Source organism: Castanea sativa, chromosome 1 (assembly GCF_040712315.1).
Source record: "Castanea sativa cultivar Marrone di Chiusa Pesio chromosome 1, ASM4071231v1".
NCBI lineage: Eukaryota > Viridiplantae > Streptophyta > Magnoliopsida > Fagales > Fagaceae > Castanea > Castanea sativa.
This window is the reverse complement of record NC_134013.1, coordinates 36,608,698-36,630,266: the sequence shown is the minus strand read 5'-3', so window position 1 is coordinate 36,630,266 and position 21,569 is coordinate 36,608,698. Positions and strand designations below refer to the sequence as shown.

Here is a 21,569-nt window from a genome sequence, read left to right as displayed (position 1 = left end):
AGAGGAAAATTTATGTATCTTTCATTTTATTGTGTACATGAGCATACTTAGAGGCTCTTCTATTTTTTTATTCTAAATGTTAATTTTCATTCATAATAATTCAAAGTTGTTATATTTTCCTTCATTTCGTTTGCCTTGGTAGCAATAACAATAACATAAATACTACCCTTATGTGTCGTTTGGTATAAAGTAATGTTTTAGGATTCTCATGAATGTTTAAAGATTTTCATGTTTGGTTGCAAATTGCACTAGGAAATCAGATGCTAGAGGAATTTGGATTCCCCCTCAATTTCCTTTTTGTAGGAACGTGGATTTCCTTTAAAACAAGTGGGTATCCAGATTCCCAAATTTATATAAAATTGTATTTTTTATAAATTGACAATTTTAACAATTTTTCCTTATTGTTTAAGCAATGAAGATAAAACATAAAACAAATCATCAATATTTCTTTCCTTATCTTTATCTCTTTCTGTCAAAACAACATAAACAGGATAAACAACTCTATTGATATATTCATTAACAAAGTTCTATTCAAGTTTCACGTGTGAAAAAAAAAAGTTTGAAGGGACCTTCCATTGTTGCCAAGTATTCACTTTTATTGTTGTTTATGTGTTGCTCAACAAATTATTAATTAATCTATTTTCATGGAAATTTGTTAATGTATCTATTCATATCTCAAATCTTGCATTTATGGCAACCATTGCATCTTGCTTCAAGATTGAGTCAGAGGAAGCTGAGAGAGGAATGAAAGTATTCAACGAGTTGGAGAGTTGCTTACGGCTGATACACGTAAATGTGATTATTTTTACTCATTGCCTAGGGACGTTAGGTATGACTATGTTATTCAAGTGCTCACAGATGTAGGGGTGAATACATTATATATGTAATAAATCACATTTGATTAATTGTTGATGAACTACTTTTATTTTTATTGCTACTTCTATGGTCTTATATATTAAAACATTATCAGGCTGTTTTGTTATGGATTAAGCTCTTTTTACAATTATTATTAAGAATAAAGAATAAGAATTTAAATAGTTATTTTTGTATTGTACTTGTCATTTTGAAATGCTAAACTATAGTTTTAATGAATTTGTCATGATTTATAATTTATAGTTTATATTTTGTTTGTCATTATTTATTTCGAGGAAGATTAAAAAAAATGTCTTGATATTGGATTTACAAATCTAAGGATGAGAAAAATGAATAATTCATTTAATATTTTTAGGAATAAACCAAACATTCTAATTTCACATTTCTCAGAATCTTATTAGATTCTCAATTAAACCAAACATAGGAATAATTACATTCTTAGACATTCAAATTGCAAGGCATTACATTCTCTGGATGTTAGGAGTAATGTGGATTACCCATACCAAACACCACCCTAAAGTATTATATTATCTCTATATATTAAGAGATTTGGAAAGTTAGTTATCACTTCATAAAATATCAAAAATACTCATAATCTAATTAGATAGTTGTTATTCCTAAAAAATAAAATGTGGTTAAACTCGTAATTCAACAAAATTAAAAAACGAAAACTATAAAAAAAATCTTCCTTGTTATCTTCCCACTAGACAAATACAAACTTTTTTTCCTGAAAATTAGCACACTCTCTATTTAGATATATCTCACATACGTTACCAATCTCTGCAGCTTACTCATTTTTTAAATCCTATATTTTGGGGTTTTAAAATCCTATATTTTAGGTTCTTAAAAATATCTTCTTGTATAATCTCACTAACAATAAACAAATTCAAATTTAAACACTCTTTTAAAAGCAATTATCATTGTCTCAAAATAAAGGATTTAACTGTGTAACCACTAAACACATCTCAACTTCCTCATCTGCATATAGTTATTGTGGGGGGTAAAAGTTATTGAATAAATGTTTGGGTTTTGGGCCTGATCGGTTGGTACCAGTCTGTTTTGATCAAGGCCTCTAGGCCCACAAGTCAATCTGCATGGTGGTAGTTTGAGGAGTTGTCCGAGGAGTAGTGTCTCCTCGGACAGGTCCAGCAATGACCCTGAGACTTACTAAACGGGTTAGAGGCAGAATTCTAGAAGAACTGATGGGTAAGAGGGTGATCCAAACACCCTTTAGAAGCAGGGACATGTGAGAAATATCCAAGAAAAAAACTACTACCACCACATTAAAGGCCCTGCATCTACCTCCCTGGCCGCATTAATGAGGAAATGACCTCTGAACAGTAGAATTCAGCCTTCCTGCTATTATTTGAAGACTTCAAGAAGGTGGTGGATGAGACAAGTATCCAAGGGGAAGATTTGTATGACACGTGGATGAACCAGTGAAGAAAAAGAAGTATATAAGGAAACGAGAGAGGAAAGAGAGGGGGATCTGCACTTTCTGCTGAGAAAAATAGGAACTAAGAATTGTAAACTTTGGCATCGAAAGAGAATATATATACAAATCGTCATCGGCTTACGTTCGATGAGGTCTCTTTGTCATATTCGTTTATCATTTGCACAGATTGTGGCACTCTAGCCTGTTAATCAAACTTCCAACATCCCGAACCTAGATTTCAAATCCATACTCTACAAATTTTATTGTATAAGACTCATTTGGCTTGAGCCCAACACTTGTTTTTGGGTCTAGGTACAATTGTGCACTTACAGTTATTATTTAGGAAAATCACTCAGGGCATGTTTGGTAGACTGTAATAGACACTATAATGTAATAGTTATTCTTATGGTTTAGTCTTTCTTTAGTTTGGTAATATTTTTATTATAAGGAATAATTATTTCTTATGAATAGTTATTCTTCATTATAAGGAATAACTATTCCTCTCTAATAGGTTGTAATAGTTATTCCTTAATTTATTTCTAAATAAATAAACTTTATATATATATATGTAAAAATTATAAAAATAAAAAATCATAAAAAATAACTCATCTCTTACTTAAATTTAAGAAATACTATTTTTAAGGAAATATAATTATATGAGTAAATATTTCCTAAAATAAATTTTAAGTTTTATTCTAATGTTACAACTTATAACCAAACTTATAAATATGTTTAGTAATTCCATTACAACACATTTTATTCCTAGTAATAAATATTACGATTCATGTTGTAATTCTCATACAGTGTACCAAACGTTTCCTTAGTGTTATAATCAAAAAATTGGAATGAATGAAAAATTATGACATTAAACCCCCTCCCCCCCAAAAAAAGCTTCATTATAAGTGTGAAAGTGAAATGTTATCTATACAACTATTTAAGGAGCTTCCTTGTTTGGGATCCTCAATTCATATGACCAAAATACTCTCAAATTCATCAAATTTTAAGGCTTAAATCATAAGGTTAGACATGTAAAATTGTAAATTTAAAAACTCTTAATTTTTAGCTAAATTAAAAAAAAAACAATTTTTTCACCCGCCTCCACATTTTTTTTCTCATGTTAGTTGTCAAGTACTAATACAACTTTTTTTTTTTGAAAAATATAAAAAATAAAATTGTTTTTTTCACAAAAGTACAATGTTTTTATATCATTAAATTTTTTTTTTTTCATCTCTACATTTCTCTCATATTAGTAATAAAGTACTAATATAACTTCTTTTTAAAATAAAAAATAAAATAAAACTACCATGAGGAAAACATATAATCCAAAAAAAAAAAAAATTTTACATAACATTTTCAATTTGACAAAGCTTTCAAATCAAATTCTAAGCATTAGGTTTTTATTGGCGGTTAGTATGGAATAAAAAAGTGATTTTAAAGGTTAGTTTAAAAAAAAATTTTTTTTTTTAGGTTGAGAAACCAGACCAGTAAGAATGCGTTTGGATAGGAGGCTGCGTCCACGTCTGGCCATTTTTTTTTTTTTTTTTTTTCCACGCGCATGTGTTACTGTTCATTGGCCATGAACAGTAATTTTAGGCCAATAAACAGTACTTTTTGTGATGAACAGTAATTTTTACACATTAAAAAAGTATTTTTGTACAGTATTTTCAGTTTTTAATTGTCAGTTTTCAGCAATAAGTTCTATCCAAACGGACTCTTAGAAGTCTGGGAGAATTTCTTTTTGTTGAAGAAGAAGAATAACTGCAGAAGTAATTTTAAAGCTACTATTCATCAAAATAATTTAAAATTTTCTTTACTGTTTACTCTTTTATTCTTTTATATCTCTCTGTTCGTCTCTATAGCACATTCGCACCTCCCTCTCTCCCTCTCAACGAGAACGGAGAACCATCGACTCTCACTCTCCTCTATCTCGCCGCTGCGCAAGTACTCGTCATTGGCCGCCACAAAATCTTATATACCGATATCCTTTGCGCGTACTCATTGAAAACCAGAAATTGTTTTTGGTAAGTACCCCAATGAATCTAAAATTTCAGAGAAGAGAAATTATTTGAATACATTGAAATTCTCTTTTTCTTTGCATCTTGAAAACTAGGAAAATTTGTAAAATTTTATGACTTTATAAACTGACCCAGAGCGAGAGATTTTTTTTTTTTTTTTTACTTAATAATAATTTTAGCTGGTGTGTGTGTTTACACATATATACGTATAAATTGATTATTGCTTGGCACTTGAGCTTTGTTTTGACTATGATTGTTCCTTTTGAGATTATTTTATGAAACCTATAATAATTGAATAATTTTTGTGCTGGTTATGACTGCTGCATTATTCATGTATTTTCAGTTTTTGTTTGTATTGTTGTTAAATTTACAATTGTCTATTCAAACTAAAATTTTCTTTTAACTTGAAATAATTGCAAGCATCATATGTTATTTGAAATTTCTCTCATTTCTTTCTTCTCCTTAATTGGATAAGCAAAAGTGTGTGATTTATGTGAAGTTCAAATAATTTGTGTTTCTTGGTTTACAGGTGGCAGGCAAGGCATTCATTGAAGGGCCTGGAGTTCTGCATTTTCTCAAACAATTTTGTATAGAATCTTCATGGTATGGTATTTATGTTCGACCTTTTCATTATATGGTTGTAACTTTGTTCAAATTTCACATAATTTTATTTTTAAACTTTTATCCCCTTAATCCAGTGTAAAAATGCTGTGTGTGAGTTTGTTAGTCTTAAGCTATCTGGGTTCAGCTTGTGAATGTGGGGTATGGGCATAATTTTAGCATATAGTATTGTGCCTTTTCATACATGGAAGGGGAACCCTGAGGAATTTCTGTTGCCCATCACAAACTTTTGTGAATCATGTTTGACACATTGATGGTCTGTTTCAACTTTCAACTTTCAAGAAGTAACAGAGCCCGGTAGTAAAATGGAATGAAACAGAGCGTATTTTCAATTATACTTTTTAAGTTCGAATTGTTTGTATATGCAATTAAGAGTTTATGACATTGTCCAGCCTTTGTTACATTTAGTTGGTTGGGAGTTGATTATGTTTAGGAGTTGTTAATGAGTTAGTTGTTACATTCAAATTAGTTACACTAACCAACTGACCTCAAGACCAGCCTATATTAATACTTGGCATAAGTCAGGAATTTCATTAAGAAACCAATCATAAACTTCTTCTCTCTACTTCCTCTCATACTCTTCTCCTTTAAGGGTGACTACCTCATCTAAGTTAATCCTTTAATCAATTAGATTCCACCTGACACAAGTCTACAATTTAAACATTACATTTGGTATCAGAGCATCGACTTGGAATGGATGAAGGAAATTAATTTTCTCAGTTAACTTAATCCATTGTTTGCATGAATCAACGGCAAGATTATTAACAAAAGGTCTTAGAAGGGCTAATACAGCAGATTAACTATCTTACAGGGAGTCTTAAAATCCCTAACTGAAACTCAAAACGGGGGTCAAGAACTCAATGAGGAAATAGAGGCACCAACAGGTAATGGAGGCATCATCATAAGGCAATGGAACTGGGATTTTCCAAATTTGGAGGGAAAAATCCTTCTATTTATATATACAATGCAAATCGATACTTCAACTACTATAATACTCCTGCCCATCAGAAAATTCTAATGTTGCACTTGGAAAAATGAAGCCTTAGTGTGGTTTTAAGATGCATATGAATCATGAGTTCTCACTACTTGGGAAGCCTTCGTGGGAGCATTACAGACTATATTTGACCCTACTTCCTATGATAATGCAATGGGAGCCTCCACAAGACTCAGACAAACATCTACTGTAGTAGTATGCAAGGCTCAATTTGAGAGTCTGTCCAATAGGTTGAAAGGCTTATTTGAAAAGCACAAACTAAGTTGTTGTTTGAGTGAGTTGAGAGATGAGATTAGCAGTTATAATTTTAACCCCACATCCTTGAACACAACTTTTGGTCTGGGCAAGATTCAAGAAGAGTATATCCTGAGGAATAGAATGACAATGAAGCCATTAGTTGAACAAGGGATAGGCCTTCCATTTAGGACTGCCAAAGATTGATAAGAAACCAAGAATTTCATTATAAAAATTTCACCAGCTCAAGTGGAAGAAATAAGAAAGAAGGGGTTATGCTACTACTGTGATGAGAAGGGATTGTGCAAAACCTGAGTTGTTTTGAATGGAAGGATTGCAGTTATTCCAAGAAGAAAAATGGGAAGTTCACCCGGAAGAATTGGATGAATAAGAGATGGAAAATCTGCAGGAAGGAGTAAAAAACACCATGGAGTTGCTAGAAATTTCCTTATATGTCCTGACAGGAAGGTCTAATCCTATAACCATGAGCCTTTTGGGGCATATTAAAAGGCATTAGGTGGTACTGTTGATTGACACCGGAAGTCCTCAAATTCTTGGACTCCTTCCATCATGACTGGAGCTCAACTGCTCATGACCAGATGACAAAAGCTAGAAGTCAAGTTACCGGATGGATCTGTGATCATGAGTAAGGAGTATGCACAGTTCCCTTTCGTATGCAAGGTAATACACATCAGGATTATAAGTTAAGATAATTTAGGTTATAGGTTCATACATTTTTGTTTATGGGGATTCAAGGATGGTTGTCTATTTTATTTCTTGGAAGCAAGGATGATTGTCTATTGTGTGTGACTATCTTTGAACTTACTGTTAGTCTTTTTATTTATGTTATTATCATTCATGAGTAAGGAGTATGCACAGTTCCCTTTCGTATGCAAGGTAATACACATCAGGATTATAAGTTAAGATAATTTAGGTTATAGGTTCATACAATTTTGTTTATGGGGATTCAAGGATGGTTGTCTACATTTCTTGGAAGCAAGGATGATTGTCTATTGTGTGTGACTATCTTTGAACTTACTGTTAGTCTTTTTATATCTTTTTATTTATGTTATTATCATTCATGCTCTCTGAAATTAACTTCATAAGATATTAATTTTTCCTTTTATTTGTAGCATATTTTGAGAAATTATGTGTAACATGACAATGTTTTGTATGAAGGATCAACAGATTGAAGAACTACCGGAATACATACATATCAATCAAAATGATTTCTCTGTACATCTTTTTATTTATGTTATTATCATTCGTGCTCTCTGAAATTAACTTCATAAGATATTAATTTTTCCTTTTATTTGTAGCATATTTTGAGAAATTATGTGTAACATGACAATGTCTTGTATGAAGGATCAACAGATTGAAGAACTACCAGGATACATACATATCAATCAAAATGATTTCTCATACCGAAAGTAAGATTTCTCAATCATTTTGTTTTGGTCATTGTTGTTATCTACTCTCTTTTTCTCTTAAAGTTTTTCTTTGTTGAAAATATTTCGTTGACCAATTCTTTTCTTATAGGTTATCTCTTAACAAGTGAAGCACAAATATCTCTATATGTAAGATGCTTCGCTTGTGAGGATAACGTGAAAGTAAAGAATTTATATATATAATTTTTTTTTGATAAGTAAGAGAGATATATAATCAAAAAACTGCTTCATGCAGAAAAAAGCATAAAGCAATCCAAAGAGTACAAAAAAAAGAAACGAGAAATAAAAAAGAAAATTAATTACAAAGAGAGAGAGCTAAGGAACACAGGGATAAAAATCACTAGATGCGAGTCCCCAAGCCTAAGACAAATCAAAAAGAGAACCGCTAAATAAAGCAAGCAGCTGATCGTCAGATCTGTCCATGTCCTCAAAGGTCTGCCGACAACATTCTCTCCAAATATATATATTTATATATATATATATATATATATCTAGTAATGATTTGAAACAAATATGAGCATTTTCTTAGGGCTTTATTTATTTTTATATATTTTCTATGTACTAAGGTTGCACCTTGATGTAGGACAAATTACGGAATTTGTCTAAGTTTGTTCATGGTGGGTTTAGGGTTAGGAAAGAAGAATAATCAGAGAGAAAATAGGCTGTTTAGGGGCTGTGTGAACAGTAAATTTAGAAAAAAAGAAGAGAAGAAAGAAAGAAAAGAGAAGGAGGATGAACCAACAAAGGCCAATGTGCCTTTTGCTTAAAATACTCAATTTTATTAATCAACTCAATCTACTTTTTGAATATATTGAGCACAATATATTATAAAGACTCTTACTTGTACTAATAGTAATAGGACTACTAGTTTGACTAGTAAAAAAAACCTATTAATACTTAACTTGGACCCAAATAAAATAAACCTAAGATACTTAGGGTGTGTTTGTTTGGAAGTGAAATAGAGTGGATGGAAAACTTTGGAGAGAAAATGGAAAAAAAAAAAACTTTTTTGTAGTGTGTTTGGTTGGGTGAGAAGGAAGGAAAATAAATGGTGGGGCTTAGGTGTTTTCTCCCTGAGCCCACCAAAAAGTTCTCCCCAAAATTGAGAGAAAACTTGGTGGGGGTAATATGATGGCTGAATGACAAAAATGCCCATATACAAGTTGCACATGAGCTTAATGTTGCTGCTTTTTAAAAAAAAAAAATTTATTTTAAATTTATTTTAATAGCCTTTGGCTTAACGTTTCTATTGTTTTTTAATAGCCTTTTGCTTTATTGGGCGTTTGCCCCCTTTGTCTTTCTTTCTTTTTTTCTTTTGATTTCATATGGCTGTGGCTTGGGGCTTTGTTTTTCTTCTTTTCTTTTCTCTCTCTCTCTTTTTTTTTGTTTAGCTAAACATTATTTTTTTTTTCTGGACATTATTTTTATTTCTTAATAAATTTAGGTGATTGCTTTTTTTTTTTTTTGGTTGCTTGTCACTTTTTTTATTATAATTATGCATCATTTTTTAACAAGGGTATATGAGTAAATTTATACAAACTCATTTTTTCCATTCCTCCAATTTTTCACTTCCAACCAAACAAAAATGAGGAAAATTAAAATCTTTTCTATCCTCCCACTTTTCTACCCTTCAAACCAAACGGACCCTTAGAATACCCTAGAAGATCCTAGACTCAACTAAATTACCAAAACTTCTTAATTTGTAGGAATTGTAGAATTTACAGATTTGCCTTGAATATAAAATTGACCATAACTAATAAAACAAAACCCAAATCAAAAACTTTTTTTAATCCTAAAAGACTCAAAATATTAAAATGATATGACTTTCACTTTAATTGGACTTCACACGAGGACCCGATAAAATAATTCTTGAATAGGTGAATTTGCAAAGTAATAGCAAATTAATCTTCCATGGCTTCCTCACACCTCCTTTAGAAATAAAATTTATACTTATCCCGGAGGGGAAAAAAAATCTAATACCTTGAAGCTTTCGAGAGAAGTATGGTACAAAGATGATTCAAAACTTGATGTTATAAGTTCCATGGTGTGAGTTTAGTGTGGATGATTTTATTTGATCTCTACCTATAGCTAGTTCTTTCTTGGTGAATTGTCTCCTTTAACCTTTCTACCTCTATTTGGATTTTCAAAATGTAATTTCTGTTCCCAGCTAAAAGATTTGTGTAGCATCATGGTTGTGAGTGATTCCATGCATTTTAGGGATATGTGTTGCGTCAAAGCTGATAGCTCTTTCTCCCTCATTTCATTAGTATGGGGTGCCACCATCTCTTCTCCCTAAATGCATTTTCGATTGGGTCACTTGTTCTTGGCCAAACTCAAGTTAGCAATTCCTGCATTGAGTCATGTGTCTAGTTTAAATGAAGCTTGTCAATTACGGAAGCATCACTGTGGTTCCTTTTCGAACAATTATCATAATCTTTTCTAAATGTCCATTTGGTACAACTTATTTATTTATTTTTTTTAGCTTTTTGAAAATTGGATGTTTAGAAAAGCTGTACATTGAAAAAAGTGAGGCTTAAAACATCTGTACATTGAAGCTAAAGATAAAACAGAGAGCAGCTGAGGAGAGTGCCCGGAAGCAAGTTACGAGGGCTGGGGTACGAGGGCCAAGGGAATTGAGAAACCTTTTCAGCTCTATTAACAATTATGCTTCCTCCACAGAGTCGAACTAGTGGTAGGGATAGGACTTTGATTGTTCACCAATGAATCTAAAGATTTTATCTTGGAATGTTAGAGGCTTGAGTGAGAGGGATAAGGGACTCAAAATATGGAATCTAATCTGATCTTGGAGGGCATATATCATCTGTTTGCAAGAGATTGAATTGGAGTGTATCATCAGAGGTCTAGTGAGAAGTTTATGGGGTATAGTGAGAAGTTTATGGGGTTGCCAATATGTGAATTGGTTATACTTGGGTTTGGGAGGGTGCTTTAGGTGGAATTTTGATCATATGGGACAGACGAGTAGTAGAAAAAGTGGAGAAAGCAGTGGGGGATTTTCCAGTATCTTGTTGATTTAAAAATGTGGAAGATCATTTGGACCAGGAACCAGAGTTGTTATGGGAGAAATTGGTAGGGATTTATAGTTTGTGGAATATACTGTGGTGTGTGGGAGGAGATTTTAACGTATTTCAATTCCCATCAGAGAGGTTGGAGGATGAATATTTTTCTCAGGCTTTGCGTGACTTTTCTAATTTCATTTCCATGCACGGTTTAGTAGACATCCCCTTAGAGTGGAGGAGATAGGGATCAAAGTCAGGACCTCCCACTTTGATACCATGTTAAAGACGAGAATAAAATAATATAGAGAAGCGGAAGCAACAAAGAGAGAAGAACACAAGGGATTACATGGTTTGCCCAACGGCTTACATCCATAGAATAAAGCCCTAGTTGCTACATCTTTATTGTATACTCAAAGTCATTGATTACAGTGAACTCTTAATAGGGTATATATAGAGAATGGAAGCTAGGGTTAGCCCAATATGAACTTACAACATTATTGGGCCTCTTAGGCCATTACATCAACATAAACCCAACACTTTAACAGGTGTTATATGTGTAAACACAATGGTGAATCAGTAGGCCATCTACTAATTCATTTTCCTATTGCTACATAAATGTGGTTTGTGGCCTAGGTTGCACCGACACGCTATTTTTGGCTAAGTATTGGTACCGATACCGGTAAGACTTGCCGGATTCCGGTGTCTGAGTGGTGTCTTTTCTCTTTTTTTTTGTTTGTTTGTTTGTTTGTTTTTTTTTTCTGCTTCTCCCACACAACGCCGACACGGTGGACATGCCAGCAGTGAAAAAAAAAAAAACCACACGGTTCTTAAAACCGTGAACGATTCTCGCGGTCTTTTTTTCAGCATACACTTTGGACTTTTTTCAGATCTGGAACCAAAGGATTGGTAGGAAAAAAATTATAATAAACAGGGAAAAAGAAAGACGATTAAGCAGGGGCTGGACCAAGTACTTGAAGCAGCAGGTTGCCCACAGAAGTCGCCGGTCACACCATCTTCTGCTGCTGTTTCCGGTCACGCCAAATCTTCTGCTGCTGTTTCTCCTTCTTCTTCTTTGTTCTTTTTCCCCTTTCTCTTTTCTTTTGTCCGTCTCCACTCTCTCTTTTAGTTTTTGTATTCTTTTTTAATTTGTGTTTTCAAAGCCCCTCCACGTGATTACATTGGTAAGGTAGATAAGTTTCAGCCATTCCTTTTTTTCACCTTGCCCAACCTGATGGGTCAAATATCTTAACTCTTAACTACTTTTAATTAATATTTACAATTTTTTTTAAGAAAAAAAATCTAATACCAGTCATCTCAAAACTTTTTTACTGTAATTGTGACGTGATAGAGAGTGAGTATTAAAGAAAAAATAATGAGTCTATATGTAATTGAGTATATATATAATTGAGTATATAATTATTTCAATTTAAAACTATTAAATAATTTAAAATTTTTATTTTACTTAATATAATATAAATGTCCTTATAATTTGTATATTTTTAAATATTTTTAGACATAAACGTATTTTATGTCTAAAAATATTAAAAAATATGCCTAAATATAAAATTTAATTAATTATTTAATTGTCGTACCCACGCCGTTTCGTACCCTTATTTTTCAAAAATTGCTGTACCCTCGTATTCGTACCTGTGTCCGTGTCCGTGCAACTTAGTCTATGGCATTGGGTTTATTTGGAGTTTGTTGGGTCATGCCAAAGACGGTAGTGGAGGTGCTAGCTTGTTGGTAAGGTCATTGTTTGGCTTCACTGGAATGGGCATTTGTGGATGGTTGCCCCACATTGCTTGATGTGGTGTTTGTGAAAGGAGAGGAACAATAGGAGCTTCGAAGATACAGAGAAAACTATTCCTGATCTCAAATTATTTTTCTTATAACTTTGCTAGATTAGATGTCAATTTTGTATAGTTAGTCGTTATGGTCTATTCTTGATAGATTTATGTAATTTATGTGATTAATTGTAGAGTCCCCATATACTTGGGCGACTATTTTTTTAGAGAATATATTTTCCATTATTTATCAAAAAACAAAAAAGGTGCGTTTTTGAAAGGGATGCTAAATGGGCACTTAGTCTTTTGATGTAGTCCAAACAGAGCATATGGCGTCCTTCCCCATACTTTTACTCTAAATGGATTTTGTAGAAAAAAATTTTGATAAGATTTTTTAGATTCTTTTTGTTAAGCAAGCATAAATTTTATCAAAACACATCAAGAAACATAACAGACACCATCTATTACAAGTCTCCTAAGCCACTAACACTAATAAAAACTTGCTATGCAAAAACAGAGTAGGGGACTCCCAGGTGTAACTTGACCCATATATTATATATATATATATATATAAGTATTTATTATTCAAATGATTTTTTCTGTAAGTAAATATATTTTATTCAAAAAGAGGATTTAGAATTCAAATAATTATCTAATGACTTGCCTGTATAAATCCTTTTTTGATATTGACTTTTTTTTTTCTTCCTCTCTGCTTGTTCCTAGACACAAGAAGCAAAAGGAGGAAGATATTGCCATCTGCGAATGCAAAAATAATGCCAATGATCCTGATAGTGCATGTGGGGAGAGGTGCTTGAATGTACTAACCAGCACAGAATGCACTCCTAATTACTGCCCTTGTGGTGTTTACTGCAAGAATCAGGTAAATTATGGGATTTCCTGCTCCTTTCTGTCTGTGTGTTTGCATCCTTTCCACTTACCTTTATTCTTTTATGTCTGTTTCTAAACGTACATTAAACTTTTTGTTGCAGTCGTGCCCTTAGTTCCATATTATGAATTTCATTTAATTTGATTGGAATCTTGAGTTGACTGTTTAATTTTTTGGTGGAATTTGTATTTGCCATTTCATATAATTTTGTTGTGAATATGAAATTTCATTCTTATTTTTTGTGTGTTTTTTATTTTTTATTTTTATTTTTATAGTTCTAGGTGTTATCTATGTATTAGAAAAATTCATTATTTACCATATATATAGCAAGAAAAGTTATATACATATAAACATAAATACGTACATTTTTACACATTTCTTTTTTATATATAAAATACGTGTACAAATGAATAAAAGGTTCATTACCTAGTTGTGGTCAGGTTCTGGGAGGGCTTGCTTGGATATGGTCCTACCAACGCAGAACAATGAACACTCAAGGGGGAATGTGTATGGGAAACAAAAAAAACATAAAAAGATAAAAAACCTAGGTTGTCTAGATCAGCACCAGGCCTTAGAAATGATAGGACAGTCAATACTCTCAGTAAACTTCTTTTTAGTTTCTTTTTTTCATTATTGATTGGAAGTATTGTTTGATTAGGTTTTTAGAGTCTCAGGGATGAGTCAGAATCATCATCTCCAACTTAGAGGCTTGGCTACCTCAGATTAGTCACAAAGTTTTTGGTTCTTTTTCTCTGTTGTCATGGGATGAGTCAAAAAGAACAATGTTTGTTTGTTTTTTTTTTTTTCCAAAAAATTGTAGTATTAGGCCTTTTTGTTATTGGGTCTTTTTTAGAAGGATAAAGTTTAGTTACAAAATTGGTTGTAGTCTATCGGTTATGGGGTATATCAGTTTCGGTCTGTTTTCGGTTTTTGCCCATAATTTAAAAAAAAAAAAAAAATTATTTGGGCCAGTTGGGCCTTGGGTTTTTTTTTCAAAAAGTTGTAGTATTAGGCATTTTTGTTATTAGGCCTTTTTTAGAAGGGCAAAATTTAGCTACAAAATTGATTGTAGCATTTGTCTACAATCTCACTCAATATTATTTACATTACTACATATTTTGAAAATTTATCCGTTGAATTGCATGTTTTTTACCTTTTTAATAATATATATGTCAAATTTTGTATCAATTGGATATTATTTACTATGAGATATTTTAGATTATATTTTATGAATAATTTTAAACTACAAAAACTTGCAGTTTAAATAATTAATTGATGACATAACTATTGATCTTTAATTTTCTAGAAATTTTGCAAGTATGGAGGTTATAAGAAGAAAATGTAACCCAATGGTGGATTTGTAAAAGTTCATCTCTAATAAAAAGATATTGAGTAAGGCTACAACTAATTTTGTAGTTAAACTTTGTTATTTAGAAACATCCCCCCTATTTGATGGGAATTTCGCTGATCCGGCGCCCGAGGCTGGCATGCCCCAAGAGGAACCCGGGGAGGATATAGTCCACCTGATCCAACCGCATATCCCGCGGCTGGACCCCCCTTTAATAGGGGATCGAGAGCGCTTCAGAGAGCTGCAAGCTGAACCAGGATCTGCTTCTAATCTGCTTCCATTTTTTTTTTTTTTTTGATAAGTAACGTAAAAATATTATTAATAATAGAAAAAGTGCTAAACCGAGTATATTGGGGATGTACTATGGGGGCATAAATCAAGAACCAAAAGTACAACGACCAAGAAAAATAGGAAAAGAAAAACAAGAAAAATGAAAAAAGACCACTCTCCATTCAAAGTGGGTGCAAGAAAAAAGACTTCATCTCTAGCAAAGAACGCTCACAACCCTCAAAGCTTCTAGCATTCCTTTCACGCCAAATGCACCAAATCAAGCAATGAGGCACTAATCTCCAAACATCTATGTTACGGTGTCGCGCAAACTTTCCTTGCCAACCCTCAAACAACTCAAGAATAGTATGTGACATAACCCAGTGAATACCAAACAAGTAGAAAACCAAAGACCACAACTCCCAAGCTATGGGGCAATAAAGCAGAAGATGATCCACAGACTCCCCACATCTCTTACACATATAGCACCAATCAAGCACTAGCACTAGTCTTTTACGAAGGTTATCTGTTGTTAAGATCTTACCAAAGGATGCAGACCAAGCGAAGAAAGCTACCCTTGGAGGAACCTTCGATTGCCATATCATTCTCCAAGGGAAGGATACAAGAGTGGGAGGGTAGAAGGAGCTATAATATCCTCTAACCTCAAAACCTCTGCTCCTTGTTGGCTTCTAACAAACCTTATCTGGGCCAAACCCCTGCACAGTCGAAGAATAGACCAACCTCATAAACTGATCAAAGGCTTCTTGTTCCCAATCTTGTGCTGGACGACGAAATTGCACATTCCAGTGAAACCTCCTAGCAGATCAACCCTTAACTTCAGCCACCGAGGAATCCTTTGACCAAGTCAATAAAGCTCCGGGAAGGCCTCTTGGAAGGTACAATCCCCGCACCACACATGCTTCCAAAATTTTCACTCTAGTACCATTCCCCACATTATACACAAGGAGTTTAGAAAAGTTCAACTAGCCACTTCTAATGTATCTCCACAAGCTGACCCCATAAGGACTTGTCACCTTTTTTGTACATCAACCACCCCAAATATTCCCATATTTTGCCTCTAAACCTCCTCCATAAAGCATCAGTCTCTCTGCCATACCCCCACAACCATTTTCCTAGCAAGGCATAATGAAAGCTCCCCAAATGTCTTATACCTAACCCCCCAACCTGCAAAGGCTTACAGACCTTGGCCCATTTAACTAGATGGAGTTTAGCTACAAAAGCGCAAAGCCTTTGGGGCTTTTTCCCTCTAAAGCGAAGCACCCTCACAAAAGCGCGCTTTAAGAGCGCTTTTTTGAGCTTTTTGTAATTTATAAAAAAAAAAATCCTGATTTGATTTTTAGCCATTAGATCTAAATATGTTTGATATAAGCCATTGATTTAGTATATAAAACCTAATAGTGTGGTGTGCTACCATACATCTAAGCCTATCTCTTTAGATATTTTTGAACTTTTAACCATAACCACACAAACAAACACTAAATCAGACACACACAAAGATAACATTACTTAACATTCTAGTACTTTTTAGCCTTTGCCTTCTTGGTTCTATACTTCTATTTTGATTCAACCATGTTTTGTAATCATGGCCATCAAATATCATCGTTGCATAGATTTTGTAAACCACAATAGAATTATATAAATGTTATATAAATTATATAAAATGTTTTACTATAATTTATATGATTAATTGATCACTTGATTGTTGTATTGATCATTAATTTTTTTTTAATTTATTAATTTTTTTTAAATGTGCGCTTCACATTGATTAGGCGCGCGCTTGCGCTTTGCGCCTAGGCTCCAGGAGGCCTTTGTGCTTAAGTTTGCTCAGCGCTTTTAACTACACTGCTCATTGCTCTCACATCCACAACCACACTAGAATCATCTCTCTTCATTGACCCACTTGGTTTTTGACCTTGTGCTTGTGTAGTAGCAGTAGCATGGATTTTGAGAATAAGCATCATTCAAACTTAACAATATATCTTTTACTTTATCTGCCATATGAGTAGCCTTTTACTACTCATACAAAGTGTCAAAACAATATTCAAGATATTGCAACTTGTATCGAGGATCAAGAATCAATCCAACATACACCAAATGATTCATATTATCAAAGTTTTTCCAATACTTATTAAATTTGGACTTCTTAAATTTGGAAGGAGCGGAACCGGAGGATTTTTGAGGATTTGGATAGCTCTAGGGATCAGTTGCTTGCTTCTTTTTGTGGAACTCTTTTTGATTGGTCTAGGGCGTGGGGACTCACGTCTAGTGATTCCCTCCCTTCTTTTCTTTGTTCCCTTCTCTTTTTGTAATTTCTCTGTTGTTTGGTTTTCTCTCTTGTTTCTCTTTGTTTTCTTTTTCTTGTATTTCTGGGTTGCTATGTGTTTTTCAGGCATAGAGTAACTTTCGTATATATATCATTCTTACTTATAAAAAAAAAAAAGACTTCATGTACTCTGCCATTTTTTTCAACAAATAGCCTTCTTTTTCATACTCCTCAAGTCAATTGTGTCATGTATTGACATGAGCTCCAAAAAAAAAAGAAAAAAAGAAAAAAAGAATTGCTAGTGACATTATTAGCACTCGAAAACTATAAGGTTGCATCACAAAATTTTTTAAGAAATTTCCCAATCCACATCATCCAATCCCCAAGCAATCTCATGTACATCATTTCCTTCTTCCTTTGCCTTCTCTTTGATTGTCCTAAGATAATATGGATCTTCCTCCTCCGATCTATCAAAGAGGGGGTTAGAGTCACTTTAATTAAAAGCACTCTATCTAATTTACCTACTTATTTTCTATATTTAATTCCGATCCCTGTTGTTGTGGCTAACCGAATTGCAAAACTTTAGCGGAATTTCTTATGGGGTGGGTTAGGGGATGAACCCAAATTTCAAGTGGTTAAACGGGCTACTATATGTACTCCTCTTTCTTTAGTTGGCTTGGGGATAAGGAAAGTAAGGGTTTTTAATGAAGCTTTGCTTGGGAAGTGGCTATGGAGATTTGGGCTTGAAAGGGATGCCCTTTGGAGGCAAGTGATAGAGGTGAAATTTGGATGTAGATGGCGTGGCTTTTGTACCAGTCCAGTTTCCGGTCCATATGGTGTTGGTTTGTGGAAAAATATTAGCCGGGGACGGCCTTCTTTTTCTCATTATATTTTGTATGATATTGGTGATGGGTTGAGGGTGAAATTTTGGCAAGACCATTGGTGTGGGGAGACACTTCTTGTTGTCAGCCATCCTGAATTGTTGAGATTTTGCAGAGATAAGAAGGCAAGTGTGGCTGAGCTTATGAAGTTCACTAATGGGGTCCTTTTTTAGGATTTGAGTTTCTTTAGGGGCTTTTATGTTTGGGATTTGGAGGCTTTGTCAAGTTTTATGGATACCATATATGGCTCTTCAATTAGGGGGTTTGGGGAGGATAAGAGATGAGTTGGAAACCAGATAGAAATAAGGGGTTCGTGGTTAAAAATTATTATAGTCTTCTAGTGGGCTCTAATGATCCCCTGGAAAAGCTTTTGGAAGTAGAAGATCCCTTCTCGAGTGGCTTTCTTTGTGTGGACTGCTGCTTTGGGAAAATGCTTGACAATTGAATATTTAAGAAAAATGAAGGTTTGGATATTGGATTGGTGTTATATGTGCTAGTGTAATGGTGAATCCATTGACCATCTCTTCCTTCATTGTCTGGTTGCTATGGATTTGTGGTCTATGGTTTTGAGTTTATTTGGAGTAAGTTGGGTTATGCCATAGTCGGTTGTGGGGCTCCTAGCTTGTTGGCAAGGCTGGTTTGGTTGTCATCGAAATGGGCATATATGGATAATTGTTCCTCATTGTTTAATGTGGTGTCTTTGGGAGGAAAGAAATAGTAGGTATTTTGAAGATAACGAGAGATCCATATTAGACCTAAGTTATTTTTCTTTAGAACTTTATTTTTTTTTTTGATAGGTAATCAGATTCTTTAGAACTTTATTGGATTGATTGTCTGGTTTGTGAAACCAATCGTTCTCTTGATTTTTTTGATTCTTGCCATTTTTGTACTTGATTTGTTGACCCCTTTACACTCCCTGCGTACTAGGGTGTCCCTTTTTTGATATCAATATAACTTATTACTTATGAAAAAAAAGAAATGATAAATTACCACTTGTCCTAAAAGATCAAGCTGTTAGAAAATGATGAGTTTGATTATTTAACCATTATTCTAACATTTCTCCTTATGTGTGAGCCTAGACTTTTGCTTAATGAGGTGAATTAAACATTTTCCTAACACTTCCCCATCTCATGGAGTCCAAACTCCCCTATAAGAACTAATAAGTTGGGCCTAGCATATGAGATTTATAACTTTTTAAACGGGAGATAGAGTGGAGATGGGTTTCAAACTTAGAACCAATCATTCTCTTGATTTTCTTGATTCTTGTAATTTTTGTACTTGATTTGTTGACCCCTGTACACTCCCTGTGTACTAGGGTGTCCCTTTTTTGATATCAATAAAACTTATTACTTATAAAAAAAAAAAGAAATGATAAATTACCCCTTGTCCTAAAAGATCAAGCTGTTAGAAAAAGATGAGTTTGATTATTTAACCATGATTCTAACATTCCTCCTTATGTGTGAGCCTAGACTCTCCCTTAATGAGGTGAATTAAACATTTTCCTAACACTTCCCCATCTCGTGGAGTCCAAACTCCCCTGTAAGAACCAATAAGTGTGGCCTAACATGTGAGATTTTTAACTTTTTAAACGGGAGATAGAGTGGAGATAGGTTTTAAACTTAGGAACACTTGCTTTGCTATCATGATAAACTACCACCACTCCCAAAATCTTAAATTGATAGGAAATTGTGAATTTAATTATTTGACATTATTCTAATAAGAAGAAAGATAGAAATCTAAGTTTCCGCACTTAGTTTTGCCTAGAAGTAGCAAGCATTGGAAGAAACTTTCCAATTTGTAAGAAGATGTTGCTATCTCAGATGTGTCCTTCGATGTTTTAAAGCAATATCGGGCTTGAGATTCATTTTGGGTATAGCAAGCTGGTGCTTGTGGGAGAAGTTGTGGATGCATCTGAACTATCCTCAATACCGGGATGCAAGTTTTCTACTCTACCTATGTAGTATTTGGAATTGCCATTTGGGGTCCATCTTACAAAGCTTGAGCAGTGTGGAATACCATCATATAGAAAAGATGGGGAGAAGGCTTGTAGGGTGGAAAATGTTGAATCTCTCAAGTGGCGGAAGAGTTTCTCTCCCAAAAGTACGTTTGCTTCTCTTCCTGCTTATTTCATTCCTCTTTTAGGATGCCTATTCTTGTTGCTCTCAGAAATTGAGTTTATGGTTTGTTAAGTAGATTGCCCTAATACACATTATTATTTATATATATGTGGGTGATTACAACGATATTACTATTTGCCCGACTCAATACAAACTCATAAGGCCCCCCTCAAGCTGTGATGTATATATCATACAACCTAACTTGTTACATAATAAATCCAAACCAGTCTTAAATAATGCTTTGGTAAACATATCAGCCATTTGGATTCATATAGAAGTATCTGGGGTAGCAATTACACCACATTCCATTCTCTCTCAAACAAGGTGACAATTTACCTCTGTATGCTTGGTTTGGTCATGGTACATGGGATAAGGCAACATGAATTTCTGCTTGATTGTTGCAATACATAGTTATAGGCGACTTCACATAAAAGCTTCTATATTAGGCCCCACTTATTACAGGGGAATTTGGACATCAAAGCTTATGAATAAATAAAAACTTTCATTCACAACATGAATATTATGTAGAACAACTTGAAAATCAACCTCAAAATTATTTATTTTTAAATACATCTTCACTAGTTTATAAATATTAAAAAAAAATAGTTAAACTTTTAAATCATCTTCATCACAATAAAAAATAGTTAAACATCTCAAGGTGAAAAATATTTTAGCTTTGATTGCTATTGTTTTAAGGAAGATTCATTGTTTTTTGTTGACCAGGCAATAAGTTTTCCTTTGGCCAAAGTTTTCTACCATACCAAATACTGGAAAATGTTTTCTGCTGAAATAAATGAAGTGTAAGTTATTCTTTAGGAGTGGTTTCAAATGTACACATGGTTTATTTAAACTCTCCTCTTTTGAATTAAAGTCTTGTTTAAAAGTTAGAAAATAAGATATGAGGTCATGTAGATTAAAATAAAAGAAACAAGCAAAGCTTCTTCACATTTCTTTTTCAAATACATTTAGCACTTTCATTTTGTAGATATTAATTGCACTTAAAGCCCTCATTATTCAATTTAGCATTAAGTTAGAACTTTTTAATCCTATAACCTTTAAAGTGACATTGATGGTTGTTGTCAATTTACAGCGTGTGAATCCAAACTGATTGTCAAATAACAGAGATGGTGGTCAAACCCAATACTCTATATTCATTGATTGTAGTTTGTGTTCATTGGAGGAAAGGAAAAGTATTCATGTGAATCCAAGAAAAGCAAGTTTTAGTAAGACATACAATCAAGAATATAAAAGAGAATCGTCCAATTAAGATAGCCAAAATCATTAAAATATTCTGAATTCACTAAAGCAATATGTTTAATTCTTAAGACTTTAATTAAATAAATATATATTCTCAAAAATTTACTT

The 21,569-nt window shown here is 33.4% G+C and overlaps 1 protein-coding gene across 10 annotated transcripts in view; it reads left to right on the top strand.

The window, feature by feature from the left end:
• Positions 1-4,096: 4,096 nt before the first annotated feature.
• LOC142622065 (histone-lysine N-methyltransferase ASHH1) overlaps positions 4,097-21,569 on the top strand; it is a 42,879-nt gene continuing 25,406 nt past the window's right edge. For 2 of the 10 annotated variants that reach the window (XM_075795488.1, XM_075795485.1), the window contains exons 1-4: positions 4,097-4,329; positions 4,853-4,926; positions 7,547-7,602; positions 13,145-13,301. In XM_075795488.1, the coding sequence (XP_075651603.1) occupies positions 4,924-4,926; positions 7,547-7,602; positions 13,145-13,301 (216 nt within the window). In that variant the 5' untranslated portion in view covers positions 4,097-4,329; positions 4,853-4,923. Of the gene's footprint in view, positions 4,330-4,852; positions 4,927-6,650; positions 6,854-7,351; positions 7,409-7,501; positions 7,603-13,144; positions 13,302-19,907; positions 20,188-21,569 lie in introns of those variants that run through there. The other 8 variants (XM_075795480.1, XM_075795479.1, XM_075795481.1 and 5 more) reach the window with 8 other exon arrangements.